General features: G+C 50.8%; 2 protein-coding genes and 1 long non-coding RNA gene across 6 annotated transcripts in view; 2 read left to right on the top strand and 1 right to left on the bottom strand.

The window, feature by feature from the left end:
- Window positions 1-6,537, top strand: part of SECISBP2 (SECIS binding protein 2) — a 43,483-nt gene extending 36,946 nt beyond the window's left edge. For all 4 annotated transcript variants that reach the window (XM_011975189.1, XM_011975188.1, XM_011975187.1 and 1 more), the window contains exons 15-17: window positions 4,282-4,436; window positions 4,867-5,059; window positions 5,605-6,537. In XM_011975189.1, coding sequence (XP_011830579.1) covers window positions 4,282-4,436; window positions 4,867-5,059; window positions 5,605-5,708 — 452 coding nt within the window. In that variant the 3' untranslated portion in view covers window positions 5,709-6,537. The remainder of the gene's footprint in view (window positions 1-4,281; window positions 4,437-4,866; window positions 5,060-5,604) is intronic.
- A 1,953-nt stretch (window positions 6,538-8,490) lies between these two features.
- SEMA4D (sema domain, immunoglobulin domain (Ig), transmembrane domain (TM) and short cytoplasmic domain, (semaphorin) 4D) overlaps window positions 8,491-18,123 on the bottom strand; it is an 81,094-nt gene continuing 71,461 nt past the window's right edge. The window contains exons 17-19 of the mRNA XM_011975184.1: window positions 10,662-10,871; window positions 10,349-10,446; window positions 8,491-9,329 (exon numbers count right to left, since the gene is read on the bottom strand). The gene's annotated coding sequence lies outside the window, so the exon portion shown is untranslated. The remainder of the gene's footprint in view (window positions 9,330-10,348; window positions 10,447-10,661; window positions 10,872-18,123) is intronic.
- LOC105535935 lies at window positions 8,812-14,047 on the top strand. The gene is made up of 2 exons (XR_001005517.1): window positions 8,812-9,060; window positions 13,712-14,047. It is a non-coding gene; the product is annotated as an uncharacterized LOC105535935 (long non-coding RNA).

Genomic DNA, 18,123 nt, shown 5'->3' with positions numbered 1-18,123 from the left:
TTAGATGTGTGGTTCGTCATGTCCTGCATACCTGTGCTGTGCCTCACCAGAGGGCTGCAGCTGAGGGACTGGACACCGACTTGCCTCTTTGCAAGTGTTCAACCAGCCCTCTTCACCTGTGCCTCACCCTGTGCTGCCTGTTCCCAACCTTTGGGGGATTCTGGGGTCCAGGCTGTTCTAGGGTTTTCTCACTGTTGGCTTAGGTTGGCTAGCCTAGTTGCCCATTTGCATTTCAGCTTCTGAAACTTTTCGCTGTTGTCTCTCACGTTCTCCCGTGGATTTGTGTCTTTAAAAAACAAAAAGGTGGAAATGTATGTACTCAGCCTACAGTCACCCCACTTTCTTAGAAGACCTCATTCCCCTTCTCTGCCTTTGCCAGATCATGGGGCTAGGTTTTTACTTGGTCAGCATCATAAGGATTTGTTGTGTACTTAAAATGCATTTGTTTTGTGGTTCCAACATGTGTTTGCTTTGAGGCATAAGGGACTTGATTGTATATTTTATAAATATTTGCCAGATAAGATAGCCAATGGCTTGCAATCATCTTAAAGATAAAAATTGATGTTATAGCCTTGAATTACGTTGAAGTACTGTATTTGCTCTGAGTGGCATTTTGCCTAATAATTCTGAACTTAAACTTTGAAATGGAAATTATCTGAGCCAAGCATCTTGCTTGACATAGGCTTTCTTGTAGAACTTCAGTAGTTGGCCCTTGCCACGCGTGCTTTCAGCTCACTAATAACAGGTTGGAGGTTGTTTGAGCAAAACAGTCTGGACTTTGCTGCTTGCATTGGGTGTTCCCAAGGCTACCACCAGGCTCAGTGATGTGCCAGGAGGACTCACACGACTCAACATAGAGTGGTACTTTCAGCTGTGACTTACTATAGTGAAAAGGCACAAAGCAAAAGCAGCAAAAAGGCACATGGGGTTAAGTGTGGGTGAAACCAGGCTCCAGCTTCCAAAAGTCACTTTTAGTGACATCACATAGGAGACTGTTACTATCCCAGAAACGAGTTAAGAGCCCCTGGGAAGTGTTGTCTACCAGGGATATACATTAGAGACTCAGTGCCTAGGTTGGGGGCCAGTCACACAGGCATCCTCTGCGTAGCACATACAAAGTTGCAGACTCCAGAAGGAAAGCAGAACCACAGTGTTTGCACACCATGGAGACGCAGTGAGTTACTCTTACCAGTTAGGGTGGTGGGAACCCTCCCAAAATCCAAGTTCACAGACCACAGCCAAGGGCCAACCTGGCAGGCGTCTTGAGAGGATAGTAGCCAGGCCTGCTCTGTTAGGGTGTCTCTGCACACTGCTCAAATAAATTTTGAGATCCACTCCCAGGAGCTGGGGCGGACACCAGGCAGAGACCCTGCAGTGGAGACATGCGTCTGATGTTAGGGGGACTTCATATGTCTTCCCTGACAAACTGAATGTAGATTTCACTGTAAGTATATCTAAGGAACACAAAACACTCCACCCCACCTCTGCCCCATCTCCCCTTTTCCCAGCCCATCCAGAACTGGTCTATTTCTTCAAAGTTTCTGTCCCAGGCAGCTGCCTCCTCATCACTTTGCAAATGCTTTGGGTAGATCAGGGGCAGGGGGTGGGCAGAATAAGGGCTGTGGGCTTAGAAATTAATCTCCCATCCAACTAGATGCAGAATGAGTTCCCAGTTTCCACAGTATGGTAGGACATGCATTGGAGAAGTTTCTATGTTGAAATGAGAGGATCGATATGTAATTAGGTTCCAGGTGATACTATGCTAATTGTAAACAGTTGTTTCTTACAGTTGCTCTGTAAGGACTGGGTGAGTATCCTGTAGGCCAGGTGCCTGGCCTACAATGCTGTGTGCGTTGGTAACTCGAAGGCATGTGCTGTGCCTTCCTCCAGAGACCACTGTATTCCCTCCCAGGGCGGTACGGGCATCCTCTCCAGGAGTTTTTATTAGCAGTTTTCTTATGAGGGAGGGTCAGCATCAGGAGCTTGACATTTTCTGTGAATTGTTCTTATTTGTTGCCCATTTGCTTTTGGGATGTTGACCTCTTTTAGATTGATTCGTACCTTTTTTAAAGTTAGCCCTTTGGGTAAGAGTTGCAAGTGTTTTTTCTGGTTTGTCAGTTTTGCCACACATACACAAAAAAAGTGGCCATGCAGAGACTTTAGGTGTTATATATTTTGGTATTGAACTTTTTAATTGCATCTAGGTATTGTGTTATTTCTCAGCCTTCCCACTCCAGTGTTTAAAAGGTTTGCTTTTAAAAATCTGTATGTCTCCTGGTTCCTTCATTTGTATATGTTTAGGTAGGATTTATTGTGGTCTGAGATGAACAGGATGGGCCCACCCAGTCCTCTAGCATCTTCTCCCTGACTTACCCGAAATGCTGTTCCCATTAAACTCCGGTTGTTTCTGGCGTCCATTCTGTTCATCTGCATCACCTTGTTTACACTATGGTACCTTTATAGTAAACTTTAATACCTGACCATGTTAGCCTGACATCTTTTTATATTTTTTCCGTATTTTTTATTTCTCAATGAAATCCTGTCTATAGGCCGGGCGCAGTGGCTCAAGCCTGTAATCCCAGTGCTTTGGGAGGCCGAGACGGACGGATCACGAGGTCAGGAGATCGAGACCATCCTGGCTAACGCAGTGAAACCCCGTCTCTACTAAAAAAATACAAAAAACTAGCCAGGCGAGGCGGCGGGCGCCTGTAGTCCCAGCTACGCGGGAGGCTGAGGCAGGAGAATGGCGTGAACCCGGGAGGCGGAGCTTGCAGTGAGCTGAGATCCGGCCACTGCACTCCAGCCTGGGCAACAGAGCGAGACTCCGTCTCAAAAAAAAAAAAAAAAAAAGAAATCCTGTCTATAGTAACTTACAGTGTTTTAAAGCAGAGGTCCCCAACACCTGGGCTGTGGACCAGTATTGTCTGGGGCCTGTTAGGAACTGGGCAGCACAGCAGGAGGTGAGCATTACTGCCTGAGCTCTGCCTTCTGTCAGAGCAGCAGCAGCATTGGATTCTCATAGAAGCACAAACTCTGTTGTAAACTGCGCATGTGAGGGATCTAGGTTGCGTGCTCCTTATGAGACTCTAATGCCTGATGATCTGAGGTGAAACAGTTTCATCCCAAAACCATCTTCCCCTGTCCATGGAAAAATTGTCTTCCACGAAACCAGTCCCTGGTGCCAAAAAGGTTGGGGACCACTGTTTTAAAGTATTAGATTAATGTGGAGTTGACATTTCATCATTTTGGATCGTTCTATCCAGGATCATAGGTGCCTTTTCATTTGTTGAGATTTTCTGTTGCGGGGGTGGTTTAAAAGACAGGGTCTCACTCTGTTGCCCAGGCTGGAGTGCAGTGGCATGATCATGGCTCATTACAGCCTTGACCTCCTGGGCTCAAGTTACTGAGCTTGCCTCAGCTTCCTGAGTAGGTGGACTATAGGCACATACCACCACATTGGGCACTTTTTTTTTTTTTTTAAGAGATGGGATCTTACTATGTTGCCCAGGCCAGTATTGTGTTAATAGCGTGTTGAAGTTGCCTGTAAATCTTTTCATGTTTCTTGAAAAATTCATTCCTACTGACTATAATCTTGTGCTGCTGTTGTAAATGGAGTCATCTCTTTGATATATGCCAGCTGGCTGCTGAGTGAGTGTGTATAGAGACTTGTGCCACACCCGCTTCTGTACTTCTCATGCTGTTAGGAGTACTTCTCAGGTGCTGTTGGGTTTTCCAGGTGCATCACCTGCACATGGTACTCATTTCACCTCCTTCCTCTCTCTGATGCACCAGCCTTGGCTGTTCCCTGGCCCAGAAGCAGGGTCAGGGAGTAGAGGGTGGTGAGCCCTCGGGAGCCAGAACTGTGCCTTGACCAGGGGTACAATGTGGGATAAGGAACTTAACCTTTCTGTGCCTCTGGTTCTCCATCTGTCGGTGAGGACACAGCATCTGTCTGCCTTTTGGGATTTGGGGGAGGACACAGGAGCTAATAGGTGTGAAGCAGTTGACGAGTAGTCTGGCACGTGGTAAGTTTCAGTAATACTAATAGTTAACTTTTCCTGTGAAGACAATACCAGCTGTGTGTTTTCTTTCCCATTTTTTCCCCATATTTTTGGAGAGTTGATTCTGCAACTTGCTTTCTCTTCATATTTTCAGGGACCTCTGCCTTGGGTATAAAATCATAGATGGGTGTGTTGCTAAGAAAAAGCTCTTGGCAACCAGTATTAATACCACACTCCATGTGACGTGTCTTCCTGTCATTTTTTATTGTCCTTTGACCAGGTGGGCTGGATGACACTTTGCACACAATTATTGATTATGCCTGTGAGCAGAACATTCCCTTTGTGTTTGCTCTCAACCGCAAAGCTCTGGGGCGCAGTTTGAATAAGGCAGTTCCTGTCAGCGTGGTAGGGATCTTCAGCTACGATGGGGCCCAGGTGAGCGCACAGGGCACAGGCCTCTTCAGTCACTGCCTGTGGGAGGAAGTGGGGGCAGGTGGTCAGTGTGGGCTTGCCCAGAGCAGCTCCAGAACCTCCAGTAGGCTGTCATTGAGGAGAAGCCACCACTTAGGCAGAACCTTCTTATAAAAAGGTAGCCTTTGTCTCCTTGACAGCATGGGGTGTCTGGTTCTGAATTGAGCTCTGTTCTGGGCTTGTGCTGACATAGCGGCACCTCAGGCAGGCCCAAGAAATCGGCCTAGCCCACTCTTCCCTCTGGGGCAGCATCCCTGGTAGCCATCCATAAGCATAAGGTCCACATGACCCCGTGTCAGCCCTGCTTCTCTGTGGAGGGTGCCATTGCTGAGTTGGAGGGACCCGTGTCCTCTGTCGCTGGGCTGTTACCTGTGTGCTCTCACTTGTGCCCAAGGATCAGTTCCACAAGATGGTTGAGCTGACAATGGCGGCCCGACAGGCATACAAGACCATGCTGGAGAATGTGCAGCAGGAGCTGGCGGGAGAACCCAGGCCTCAGGCACCTCCCAGCCCGCCCACACAGGGCCCCAGCTGCCCTGCAGAAGATGGCCCCCCAGCCCTGACAGAAAAAGAAGAGCCACACTACAGTGAGTGCTTAAGGGAGAGTCGTGTCAGGTCGCGTGTCCTCTAAGTTATTTATCGACTTTAATTAGAGTCCCCAGGAGAGCAGCTTGATAATGTTGCAAGACCAGCTGAGTAGCAGGGCCCAGTAAGTCCAGCTGAGACTGGCTGTAACAAGGCCAGTCCATTGCCTAAGAGGTATTATCAGACTTTTGCTTGTCAGTGACTGTCTCAGACTTCAAGTCAGATGTCTCTTGACAATGGGTGGCCTTAAGGATAGCTATACTCAAGACAGGCTTGGAAGGCCAAGTAAAGGTTCAGTCCTCTCCTAGCCCACCCACACAAGGCCCCAGCTGCCCTGTAGAAGATGGCCCCCTAGCTTCTGTTCACTAAGGGGCAACCTGGCCCAGCAGGCTGAGAACAGTGAGTGAACGCCTGCCAGGACACCTCTGAGCACCGTGAGCTGCTGGGCAGTGGCCACAGGCTCCCTTGTCCATGCTGCTGGTTTTCTGACAGGAGTCTTCCTACTGGGTGATGCCTCTTCCTCACTCGTGCTGTTTTCTCATTTTAGTTGAAATCTGGAAAAAACATCTGGAAGCATACAGTCCATGTGCCCTGGAGCTAGAGGAATCCTTGGAGGCTTCAACCTCTCAAATGATGAATTTGAATTTATGAGAGTTCTTGCCTGTGTATCTGTATTTTGGGTAAGGAGGGGAGGTCTGAAAAAGACTTTGGGGCTTTTTCTTCTCAGTTTTTCATGACAATGTAATTTGTGTAACTGTTGAATCTGGAAATTGATCAGCATTAAAGGGCACATGAAGCAGTGTCTGCAGGCATTCAGTGCTGCGGAGCCTGTTAAAGGTCACTCAGATGTGATGTGCAGGTGTTAATCTCTTCTAAAAGCCTGGTGACACAGCTCTGGCTTTCCGAGCACACTGTGGATCTGGAAAGTACTGGAAAATGTGATACTTAGAATACTTCGGCTGCTAAGGAAACTTCCTCTCCATTGCAGAATAGCTGAGCCAAGTGAGTGAGTTTGCAGATAGCAGGTGGTGAGCTCCTGCTTGCTGGAGGTGGCCATGGAGGGCCATTCCCGCCTGGCAACAGCACCGTCCTGCAGGGAGCCACTTGGCAGAAGGATGCAGGGCTGCTGGTGTCAGAGCAAGAGGGCTACCGGGCAAGGGCCCTTTCTCAGGGGATGTAGCTTTTTTAAAAGATTTGGTAACACTTGGAGGATTTGCTAAAATGAGCCTCAGAAGGGAAATCGGTTTTCTAACCTGTGACTTTTTGAAATGAATTATTCCTTTCAGTCTTTATTTTTCAAAGAAACAATGTGTATTGAAGTACCTAGATTTGTTTGATAATCAACAAATCTTTCCTTTTTAAATGAACATATTCTGAATGTGGTTTCTGTCTTAGGCCAGGAGGACAGAGTTTACTTTCATATTTTCCCTGTAAGTAAGAGGGCTTATTTATTTTAAATAAAGAGTAATTATTAAATTTTGTTTCCGACTCTGGTGATTTTAGGCTTATCAGTGGTCTCTGTCTTACTTGATCATTCATATGTCTTAATTTATCCCCTTTGGACAGTCTAGGCCCTGAAATAAAAGGGGGCTGTGTAATGGGGATTCTGCTGTCCCCAGCACTCCTAGGTCTGGAAGTAATGATTGTCAAAAGCCTCCAACACTGCACAGACCTGCCGGGGCCAGATCCTGGCTCAGTCCCAACCTGCGCTTGCTTTCTTGTCACCACAGCCAATGGCAGGAAAGAATCTTCACTGCTTTTTGCTTGTCAGGTAAGCAGGGTATTGTTTTGGCTTTGAAAGTGCTCTTAATTGAATTCAGTCATGCCAATATTGTACCTCTGAGAAGTGGCCTGTGATGAGCAAATAAAATTGGAATGAGTCAGAAATGACATGCTATGGGCAGGGCTGGAAATGTGACCAGAGGTTGGTGTATGAAGGCACCGTCCGCCCTGTCATCTGTGGAGCTCACAGTGACCAGTGTGAGCCTTGCTGTTCTTCACACGTTCTGAGCTGTTTAGACATGGGAAGTAGATGTGGCCAGTCAGGCCATCAGTAGTCCGAAAGCAGCGAGTCATCTCCACCCATTTATCTTTCAGGGCAGTCAGCGGGGCCGGCAGGAAAGGAGAGGGCTTTCCTGCTTCCTCCTCCCCTCATCAGTAGGTAGCAAGTCAGTTGTGGTAAGTTTGAAAATAGGAGATTATTTGAGAATGAAAGTTCCAAAATTAATTTGTGGGGAAAAAGACAAAATAGCTATCAGCTGCACTCAACAGCTAGAATTTTAAAATTTGATAAATCAAAAAGTTAAAGATGTCTACAGAGATGAATTCCTCTGCTCAGAGCCCCTTTTTAGAGCTCTCTAGGTCTGTGATGTTTGTTTTGCTAATCTGAAGATAAAAGCAGCTTAAATAGAGTAGGTAGGCTTTTCAACATTTCATGCAGCTGCTGAGAGCTTTCCTTCTGGGACTGACCAAACTCTCACCACGTGGTTGCCCAGTGATGCTGTCATTTTCTTGGCAGTGAAGGACTCCAGCTGAAGCCACTGCTGCAGGTGACTTCAGCTCCCTCAACGTGCAGATGGTGCCTCATGAAGCACACAGCTCTGGGCCAGGGGCGCCAAGTACAGTCATTTAACTGAACAATGTACAACTCTATTTTTACTTTTCCAGCAGAGCAAAGACTCAAAAATTCATCCTCATAACTACATTTCCCAATAGAACACTCCACATTATGAAAACTTCAAGTATGTAATTATTTTGTTAAGAGTGAAAGTGCTCGAAATCCAGACTTTAGGAGAAGATACAGAGAACAGCACCAAGAATGTAAGTCCAAAGCCCATAGCATTTCACTCAGCCGTTTGTAGTGGTTGAAGCCACACCCAAAGCAAGAACCACAGTGAGCTGATGGATATTTTACAGGAAAACTTCAGGTTGTGAGTGTGATAGTTCTGGGAGCAAGACTGGCATCCTTGGCTGGATGGGCAAGCACACGCCTCACAGGCGGCTAGGCCTCTTGACTCGGGGTGCGGAGGGGGGACGTGTGGAGACAACCAGGGTGTCTCCGGCGTCTTCAGGACACCTCTGTCGTGATGGATCCTGAAGGAATTAGCAGGCGATGTATGCTGATCCCACACAAAGGCTGTTACAGAACTCGTCCAGCCCCAGAGAGAGGGGATGCAAAACAGGTCATTGTTATACTGCTGGGAAGACACTCAGCATTTGCTAGGATCACCAGAGGGGTGCGGCTTGCTTTTAACAGAAGCTTTGGTTTTATGATAGACATGAAAACTGTCATTCCACAGACAAGAAGAGACGTGTGTATAAGATTAAAGGCTGAGCAGGTTTAGGACAAGTTCACACAGTGACAGTCTTCAGAGATACAGCTTTAATAGTTAGAGACTTGAAAGCAGGTAGAACAAAACACTCATGACACTCATTCCATTGTCAAGAAATTTAATATGGCACCAGGAGATTTGCATAATTGACCTGTTTGGCTTTCTGCGACAAGCTCGGTGTCCTGTTGCAGAAGCTGAGCATTGACCGGGGACAGAGGCATAAATGCAGCGCTTGATAAAACAGAGCCCAGTATTCTGAGGTTAGTGAAGAAAACACAAAAGACTTGACAGATGCACTCCCAGATCGCATCTCACAGTCATTCAGGGTTTAAGGCAAGGCATTTTCAAGTGGAGTCTCACCTTTTCTTGTCCCAGTCATGCGTCTTAGAGTTCCTTGGCTAAGTCTGCAGGTAGGAGAAGCAGCAGGCTTGATTTGCATCAATAAAAGCAGCAATCTGTGCTGGCCATGCTAACCCTGTTGGCTGTTAGGGGGTAGGGGCACTCTGTAAAGGGGAGTCACTGGGACAGTGTAGGATCAGCCTTCAGAGCCTGCTGCCTGACCCTAGAGGAGGAGCCTACACACATACTGTTGTTTTAGTTCACGAGCAGCGGTCGAAGCCTGTTAGCCATCCTGGTTACCTGCTTGTGCCAGACAGAACTTCCTGTCCCAGGTAAGCACCTAATTTTTTAAGTCTTAGTTCCTGTCACAGGCCCACTTGGGTTCAGGGCTTCTCCACTGCCCCGTCTCTGGGAGGTACGCATCAGGTGGTAGCCCAGTGGCTGTGTTCAGAGCGGGTTTGGGCAAGACAGCTCACAGTTGCGGGGGACCAGGCCTTCTCCGGGGGTGGCTGTGGTCAGTGGCAGCAGGGTCTGGTTGGGGTTGAGGTCGGTGTCAGGGACTCCTTCCTGGTGGCTACAAGGTGTCCTTGCTACAGCTTTCCTGAAAGAACAATGTGGTCTTTGAATCCTTGGCGGAACGGATGGGCCTTTCCTGCTCTGCAGCCCAGGCTGTCTCATAGCCTATCCCAGACAGAGCACTCAAGGCCTCCGCCCCCTGTTGTGGTTCCCCTCCTTGGGGTCTAAAGATCCACATGCCAGGAGTGGTTCTCCCATATGTGACGGGAAGACAGAGCAGCAGCGCATTCACTCGACTCCCAGGTTGTGCTGAGAGGGAGGAGGGCTGGAGAGAGGGAGGCTGTGTGTGCTGAAGTACAGAGGATCATCTGTAAATGCCCAGGCTTTGGTGGCAACAGTTCGGGGGTCTGCTGGCAGCCACGTAACCCACACACTTGAACGCACTCATTTGAGTGCTGCAGACCCCACCCTGGGTGGTAGCACACACACAGTGATGAATCCCTGCCTTTGCCTTCTGTATCAGCTATTTGGGAGCCAGGGCTGGACAACTCTGTCTCCGTGGGGAGACAGGGAGCTTCTAGGGAGCCTAGCCTGTCTAGGGAGCCTCTGCCCTGCTGCCTGCAACTTCCATGCCATAGCCCAGCCCCTGCCAGGGTTTAGTTCAGTAAGCCACTCCCCCTGACCCCTCCAGCAGGTGCTGCAGGTGAGGCATCCAGCCAGGAGCTACCTGGAGGGTTCCCCACCTGTCCAGGTTTCCTGCTCTCCTCAAAGTAGTGACTGGCTGAGTGCTCTGTACAGGGGGTGGGGTGGCCGTGGGGGCCCATCTAACAGACAGCTCCCACCGGTGAGTCCCTCCCAATCTTGCCTCCCTTCTTCGGTCTCCTTTAAGGGCTGGGGCCAGATGCCCCTTGATCTGCAGCCTCAGCAACAAGACATGGGATTCCCCTCGCAGGGTTGCAGGTTTCATAAAGGAAACTGCTCTGGGGCTAAGAGGGAGCAAGTGGGGTCCATGCTGAATGGGTCCCTTGAAAGATCCACCGGATGTGGCAGGTGCCCTGTCCCTGGCTCTAGCCCTACTTTCTTTGCCCGGTTGCGGCCACGTACCCACGCCTTCCTCCAGCTCTGCATCATCCGGTCGTGCTCCCCAGCCACAGCCCTCCAGGCGGAAAGCTCTCTGCTCCACTTCTCCTGGTGGGCCACTTCTGGAAGACAAGCAGGGTCCCCAGGCCAGAGCTCTGCGGGCCTTTATGGCACCCTTGATGCCCACTGGCCACCTTTCTCAGTGGAAAGCCAATAAATCCCAAACCCAAAATGCCACCGTGCAAGCATGCTTTCCAGCATGTTTTTTTCGACTGCCATTGTAAATAGTGAAAAATCACCTCCTAAAAGGGTTCCAGTGGCCGTGGGAATCACTTACCAGGTCTCATCACAGCAACCTGCACCTTCGAAGTCTTGTTCCCTGCTGAGGAGATGACAGAGCAGCGATACTCGGTGCTTTCCCTGATGGCGTCCTGCAGCCAGCTGAGTGCATGGGCCCTGCCATCGGGCAGTGCATGGGTCTGCACAGGGACACAGGTCTCCAGAGCTCGCCCATTCTTCTCCCAGACAACGCGAATGTCTGCAGGACCTGGGGGCACAGACCGTTTCTACCTCTGAGTCCACATTTAGAACCCAAAGAAGCTACCCCACGAGGGGGTAGGGGGGTTACTTCTGTTGTCCAGCTGGACCTGAAGTGACTTGGGACAACTTCCAATTCAGTCCCTGGGACTCCCCTGGAGGTGGCTTCCCCATGGCCAGCGCGAGCCTTGGCCTTGGCCCCTGTCCTGTGGACTTCCTGCTCTTTGACCTTAATTGCCATTTTTCAAAGTACACCTGTGTGGCCTGTGTCCCCTAGGACCCCCTTCCTCACAGCGCTGCGCTGGTTTCCTGCAGAATGCTTCTGGGCTTTGGAACAGCATCCCACCTCACCCTGGCCCTGCTGCCACACACATGTCCTGTGACCACATGGACAGAGACATCCCAAAGGCTCTGCCATCACCAGGGCCACAGCACAGAGAGGCCCAGAGCTTGGCCAGCTGTGTGTGGAGGGGGCTGGGCCAGAGTGGGGACCACGAGGGCCTGTCTCTCCAATTGAAACACTGGAACCTGTGGCAGGCTTGGAGGGGAGCACATGTCACAGGCTGGAGGGCTCAGACCCTGGCGGGGGCGGGGCCGGGCCCTGCAGAATTACACTAGGACCGCCAAGTGCAGCACATCCAGGGTGGGCTTTCAGCCTTGAGCATGGACCCTGGGCCTGACACTGGCCACTTCTACCCCAAACCTCTGTTACTTTTGTTTGGGCTTTTGAGCTTAATTACTTATTGAAAAAAGTAGAGAGGCCAATTACTTCACACATTCTCAGTCTATTGCGCCCTGCCAGAGTGGAGCCTGGCCAGCCTCAGCTTGTCTGTGGGAGACAAGGAGGGTGGGCGAGGCAGGGACGTTCCCCTGTGGCCCAGGCTGCCTTGCCTGGGGAGGCCAGCCTCGTCCCAGGGCAAGAAGGCTACGTGGCCGACCCTGAGGGCTAACCCTAGACTCCGTATTTGTTCCAGGTGGCTGGGGTGGGGTTGTGAAAACCAGAGTGTTGGGGGTGGGGCGGGGGGGTGCCCACAAGCAAGGTCTGGTCATCAGGTCACCTCCCGGCCCTCCTTGCTTGTGAAGTCTGTTGGCCCTCCAGGGGCTGCTGGCCATGTTGGGACAGGCTCAACTCCCTGTACGTTACTGAAGGAAAAACAAGCACATTCACTTCGATCTGCTTCACACACTGGCTTCCATTCAAATCCAGAAAGGGTTGAGGGGGCCCGTGCTCCCACTAAGCTCCAGCCCCAGAGGTGCAGACCCTGGAGCTGAGCTGGGATGGTGGGGAGGGCCAGGCCAGGCCCTGGAGGGCAGGTGAGGGGGTGCAGGTGCTCTTCTGTCTCCGAAGCTCCTGCTTACAGTGGGGCAGGGGAGGCCGGCCAGCCTACGCTGCTGCTTCTGTCTCCCACAGGTGCAGCCTGCATCAGGCCAGGCACCCCAGCAGCATGGACCGGGGTGACACCCTCCCACCTCTTGCCTAGCGACCTGGCTCCCTGATCAGCACCTGCCCTTCCTCAAGGGCCACCAAGGCCCCCAGGTGGGCCATGGGCCACCTAGACCAGCGCCGGGCATGGCCTCTGCTTGACCATGACACCTCATAAGAATCGGTCTTTAGAAGTTAGATTTGGCCTAGATGCCCATCAACCTTGGAATGACAAAATGAAGTGTGGCTTCGTGGAGAATGTTCAGCAGTGAAAAGGAAGGAGTTCAGAACACTGAGCAGGAAAAACAAATTCCAGAGCCAAAAGAGTCCAAAGTACCTGCACACACAGAAAAGCTGGCCTTGTTCTCAGGTGTGGGGGAGGGGTGCGTCCAGACACAGGTATTAAATGGTGTGGGAGGACCCACGCTTCCCTCCCTGGGCAGGACAGTGATGGCCAGAGAACTTTTCATTTCTGTGGCACATGCTGGATTTTTGAAAAGAAGAGATCGCCAGTTTAATGAAGGTGACTTTAGTAATGCATTTTCCCTGCTTGACTGACTGGCATCTGCTCACCTTTGTCCAGTCTCTTGGTCAACAATTCCCCACTGTCCAGGATCATCAGAGAACGCTCCTCCCAAGGACTTGACCAAGCTCAGACTCTTTAGCTGGACAATCCTAGGAATGAGTCCCAAGGCAATGATGGGCCCAGTGAAGCCCTGTTTCTATCAGTGAGGAGTTGGGAAATGTCCAAGAAGGGGGCCGCAAGTCACTCATTCCAAGTGCCATCGAAGAATATTCAGCAACACAGAAAAATACTGTTTCGTGAAAGAATAGATATGTGTATATATATGTACACACCCGTGTATACATGTGTGAACGCAGATACCGTCTTGACCTAAAAATGGCTGGGATGCTGGTGGTAACTGCCTCTGGATAGTTAAATTTGGGATTGTTTAAATTTTTTCTTTATACTTCCCTGGAGTTTCCAACCTTACAACAAACAAGCATTGCTTTTATTATAATAATTTTTTATAGAAGTGTTATTTTGAAGGAAACATTCCATAAACTCAAGGAAATTTGGAAGGTGCTCCACGACTGTTTTGCCTGGCGGCCCATCTGGCCCTGGCCTGGTAGACAAGCCCTTGTGAACAGGTTTGGTTTTTGTGCATAATTAAGACCAAAAAAATCTTAACACTCTATAATTTGTTTTTTCCCCACTCAAAATGTTTTGGACTCTAACCACAGATAACTCCATATATCTATCTACAAATATAAGTACATATTACATGTCTCTATATACATCTAGGTGCCCATCAACTAGATAGATACTCCCTTCCCCACCTGATGGGCATCCAGGCAAAATCTCATTTTAAGAAACAGATTTTTTTGAGCTGTTATGATAAGTAACAACACTTTTCTTTGAACAGAGAGTGAAGTGAGTTCCATAAAAGCCCAGTCTCCTCCCTCATGTGACCTGCACCAGGAACCAGCCAGGGGACTGGAGTCACTGAGTCACAGGAGCCTCTGGAAGGTTCTCCTGACCAAGCCCTTGAGACTAAGCATCTGGGTGGCCTGAGCTGGATTGGATTCATCACCCAACACCCCATCATGGGACCACTGACAGCAAAACCCTCAAAGCTCTGCCCTCTGGGGTGTGAGTAGAAACAGACACATGTGCTTACCACCGCTAACATGGGGCGTCAGTAAATACTATTTCAATATGTGCTTGATCATCATACGACATTAAAGATGTTAAAGACGTACTTACGTTCAGTGTATTCCTTTTTAAACTATCCAACTCTTTCTGAATGCATGAGAGAGAGGGAAAGTGAGAGTTACCATCAGTGTGCAGGGCCACCCCATCAGCACCGCACCCTCAGCGGGACAGGGCAGCAGCTGCAAACCCAAGTCTGTCCCATGGAGGCCTGCTGGGGAGCTCCTGGAATCCTGGGCCCCCCGTGGGGAGCTGTCTTCCATCTCCCAGCAGGGCCCCCTGAAAACACCACTGGTTTCTTGTTTGGGCCAGTGCTCCAAGCCCCCTAACCATCCAACCCTGTTACCTCACGAGAGCAGCCAGGCTGGGGTGCTACTCCCAGATCACCCCCTTGGCCTCTGTGGGGTGGGGACAAGAGGCTGGTCTGATGCTGTGAGGCTGCCACCAACCTGGATGTGCCTTGGCTCTTCCCAGTGGCTAGCCAGGTGACACTGGTCGCACCCTCAAAGAAGGGAAGTTGTCGTGGCTTAGAAGGATCTAGGGTAGAGGTCCTGAGGACGGATGCTCCCCCTGGCCCTGCCTGTCACTGCAACCCAGTACTTTTAGAGAATTAGCTTAAGTTGGAGGCAAATAAACTTTAACTGCTGTGGCAGATGCCGTAGGTAAGTCTTCCTCCTGCAGCTGGGACTGTCGTGAGATGACTGATCACCTTGGTATAAGCGAGGGCCAGGTTTATCCACCAGGGCTGGGTTTATTACAGCTACTCAGGAGTCGGGGGAGGCTGCCGGCAATCTGGGCTCCAGCACTCGCCTCAGCCTGTCGCTGGGGCACCTCCCATCTGCTCACCCCCACCCCAAGCCTCTAACAGGGCCAGCTGGTGCCAGGACCACCATGGCTTCAGAGCTTTGTGGATGTGATCACAAAATGTGGAGCTCATTCTACTCTGTGACAAACCAGGTGCCCCTTGAGCAGTGGCCTTGCCCTGAGGAAGGCCTGGAGGGGTGGTGAGGCATCCACCCAGTGACTTGAGTTGCTCGGACCCATCCTGACAAGTGCCCCCACTGCCGTCCCCTGCAGCACTCCGCTGTGTCCTCCCGCCATCCCCATGCTTGTGGCCCACTCCGACCTCAGGACTGGCTGCCTCAGGGCCAGCCCATCTCCCAAACTCACATCCAGGTGGCCTTCCTGCAGCTAATGGGGCAGCCGGGCACATCCCCAGAGGGGCCATTCTCTGCACACGGTGCTGGCCGCTGGCCATCATGTCTTTCATGATGGGACTCCTGGCTTGTCCCTGCCCGTTCCTGCTGCCCGGGCCTCACCCTGACTGCCGCTCCCAGCCTCTTTTCCTGAGGATCCCACTGCTTCCCTGGCCCATCTCTGTGCTCTCTCCTTGAGGCAGGGTCTTTTCTAATCCTGGCCCTGGCCCCTCCTTCCTCCCAGACTCTGGGGACCCTTCTGGGGACACAGACAGTGCAGCTGGGGTATGCCCTGAGGCCCTGTTGGTCATCCTTTCTGTCCTCTGTCCCAAGAGGAGGGAGGAGAGAGTGAGACCCCTGCCACACAGGTAGCAATTCTGACAGCTCCCTTCTCTGAGTCCTCATCTCCCTGACAGTCACCAGGCTCACGCAGCCTAACGTTTCACTCAGGTATGCTCTGATCACTCAGGGCACTGGACCAGCCCCAGTGCTTCTGGAAAGCACCAGTTTATGCCTGCCACTTACTGGCCAAGTCACCTTATCAATGTGGGCAGGAATTCTGAACTTCTCTGCAAAGGCATCTGAGCAAGTACCACTGAGGCACCTGTAGGCATTGCCTGGCTCCATGGGGGCCTGTGGGAAGGCACTACTGAGGCACTGAGGGCATTTCCAGACCCCAGGTAACCAGACAGCTGTGCTGTAAAGGCATGTGGAATTATCACAGATAACAGAAGAGACATGGACAGCTTCTGGTGAAGCTGCCTCATCTAACATGCTAAGGACCTCAGATCACAGGGAGTTGATAGCACTGCCTTGTCCTGTCCAGCAAGGGTGGCCCAACATACAAGGTCAACTAATTCCCAAGAACGCCATGGCCTTTCAGGAGAGTCTGAAACAAAGTGAAATGTCACAGAGCAGCTGGAACACACACTTGTGTGCCAACAGGCCACTGTGGCCGCTAGAAACGGGGGCCCTCTCCGGATCCCTGGGCCTCTCAAAGAGGCCCAAGGGCACCTTCTGCTGCTGCCCTCTGATCCCAGTGCTTCCAAGGGCTCTGATTTCTAACACTGTAGTTAAAACATAAAAGGCCATCCCAAATCCAAATACCCAAATGCTGCCCAAAGTATGGGGGAACCATTATTAGCTTTGAAAATGACACGGGTCTAAACTTGACATGGAAGATAGTCCTGGCAGGGGTGAAGGCAGGGCCCTGACAGGGTAAAGACTACACTTTGGTTAAAAAATTATATCGATCTATTTCTGTGTGTGCACACTAATGTACAAGTGCATGATTTGTATCTGCATGTATTCACAACCCATCCACCATTCATCTCTATCGATCCTTGTTTGTATGCCAGATGCGCTATGTGCTGGCACACGGGTGGTGGGGTTATTTTTTCACCCATCTGTATTCCCAGTGATCCATGAGGAACTTGGGTTCATCAGTTCAGAGGCGCAGAGCTTGGCCACATGCTAACTTTATTCCCCCAGCTCCGGAACGCTCTCCTCTGCCTGTCAATACACATGCTCCTCCACTTGCCACGGGGTTGCATCCCAGTAAACCCCACTGTGAGGTGAAACGATCCTAAGTCAACTGTGTGTGTGTGTGTGTGTATGGTCGTGTATGTGTGGACGTGATGGTGTGTGTGGTGTGGTGTGGGTAACATGCATGTGTCCGGTGTGTATGTGCTTTGGTGTGTGCAGTATGTGTGGTGGTGTGTGCATGTCAACAGTGGTAGGATTGGTGTTTGTGTGATGTGTGTGGTATGCTGTGCTGTGTGTGGTGCATGTGTGAGTGGCTGTGTTTGGTATGGTGTGTATGGGGGTGGCTGTGTTTTAGGTGTAGTGTACAGTGTGTGTGTGTGGTGTGTGTTGGTAGGTGTGCACATGTGCAATGAGTGTGCATGGTCTGTGTGTATGGTGTTTGATGTGTGTGTGGTATGATTTGGTGTATGTGATGTTTTGTGCTGTGCATTTATTGTGTGCATGCACATGGTACGTGTTTGTTGTGTGGTAGACATGATTGTGTTTGTGGTGTGGCGTGCGTGTCTGTTATGTGGTGTGTGTGTTATGGTACATGTATCGTGTGGTGCGTATTGTGATGTATCTATGTATGTGGTGTATCTGATATGTGTATGTGTGTTGTGTGTGGCATGTGTGTTTGGTGTGTGGTGTGTGTGGTATGTAGGTGTGTGGTGTATGGTTGTGTGTGTGGTATGGAGGGGGTATGGTGTAGTGTGTGTGATGCTGGTGTGTGGTGTGTGGTTGTGTGTGTGTGGTGTGTATGGAGGGGGTACGGTGTAGTGTGTGTGATGCTGGTGTGTGGTGTGTGGTTGTGTGTGTGTGGTGTGTATGGAGGGGGTATGGTGTAGTGTGTGTGATGCTGGTGTGTGGTGTGTGTGTGGTATATGTGGCATGTGGTGTGAGGGGGTGTGGTGCTGGTGTGTGGTATGCAGGGTGTGATATGTCTGCTGTGTGGTCTGTGTAGTGTGTGTGGTATGTGTGTCTGGGATGTGTGTGCTGGGGGTACGGTGCGTGGCATGTGTGCAGTATGTGTCATGCTCATGTGTGGTGTGTGTGTCTGGTGTGTGGTATGTGGCTGGCATAGTCTGTGGCTAGTGTGTGTGTGGGGTGTGGTGTGTCTGTGGGGTGTGGTTGTGAGGGGTGTGATGTGTGTGTGGGGTGTGGCATGTGTGGGGCTGTGGTGTGGTGTCTGGGGTGTGGTGTGTCAGGTGTTTGTGTGGGGTGTGGCATGTGGGGTGTGTGGTGTGTGACTGGGATTGTGTGTGTGTGGTGTGTCTGGGGTGTGGTGTGTATCGGGTGGTGTGTGGTGTGTGGGGTGTGGTGTGTATCTGGGGTAGGGTGTGTATCTGGGGTGGGGTGTGGCATGTGTGTGGGGTGTGGTGTGTGTCTGGGGTGTGGTGTGTGT

This window comes from Mandrillus leucophaeus, unplaced genomic scaffold (genome assembly GCF_000951045.1).
Source record: "Mandrillus leucophaeus isolate KB7577 unplaced genomic scaffold, Mleu.le_1.0 Scaffold152, whole genome shotgun sequence".
Classification (NCBI taxonomy): domain Eukaryota; kingdom Metazoa; phylum Chordata; class Mammalia; order Primates; family Cercopithecidae; genus Mandrillus; species Mandrillus leucophaeus.
The sequence above is the reverse complement of the archived record's forward strand: the minus strand, read 5'-3'. Positions and strand labels throughout refer to the sequence as shown.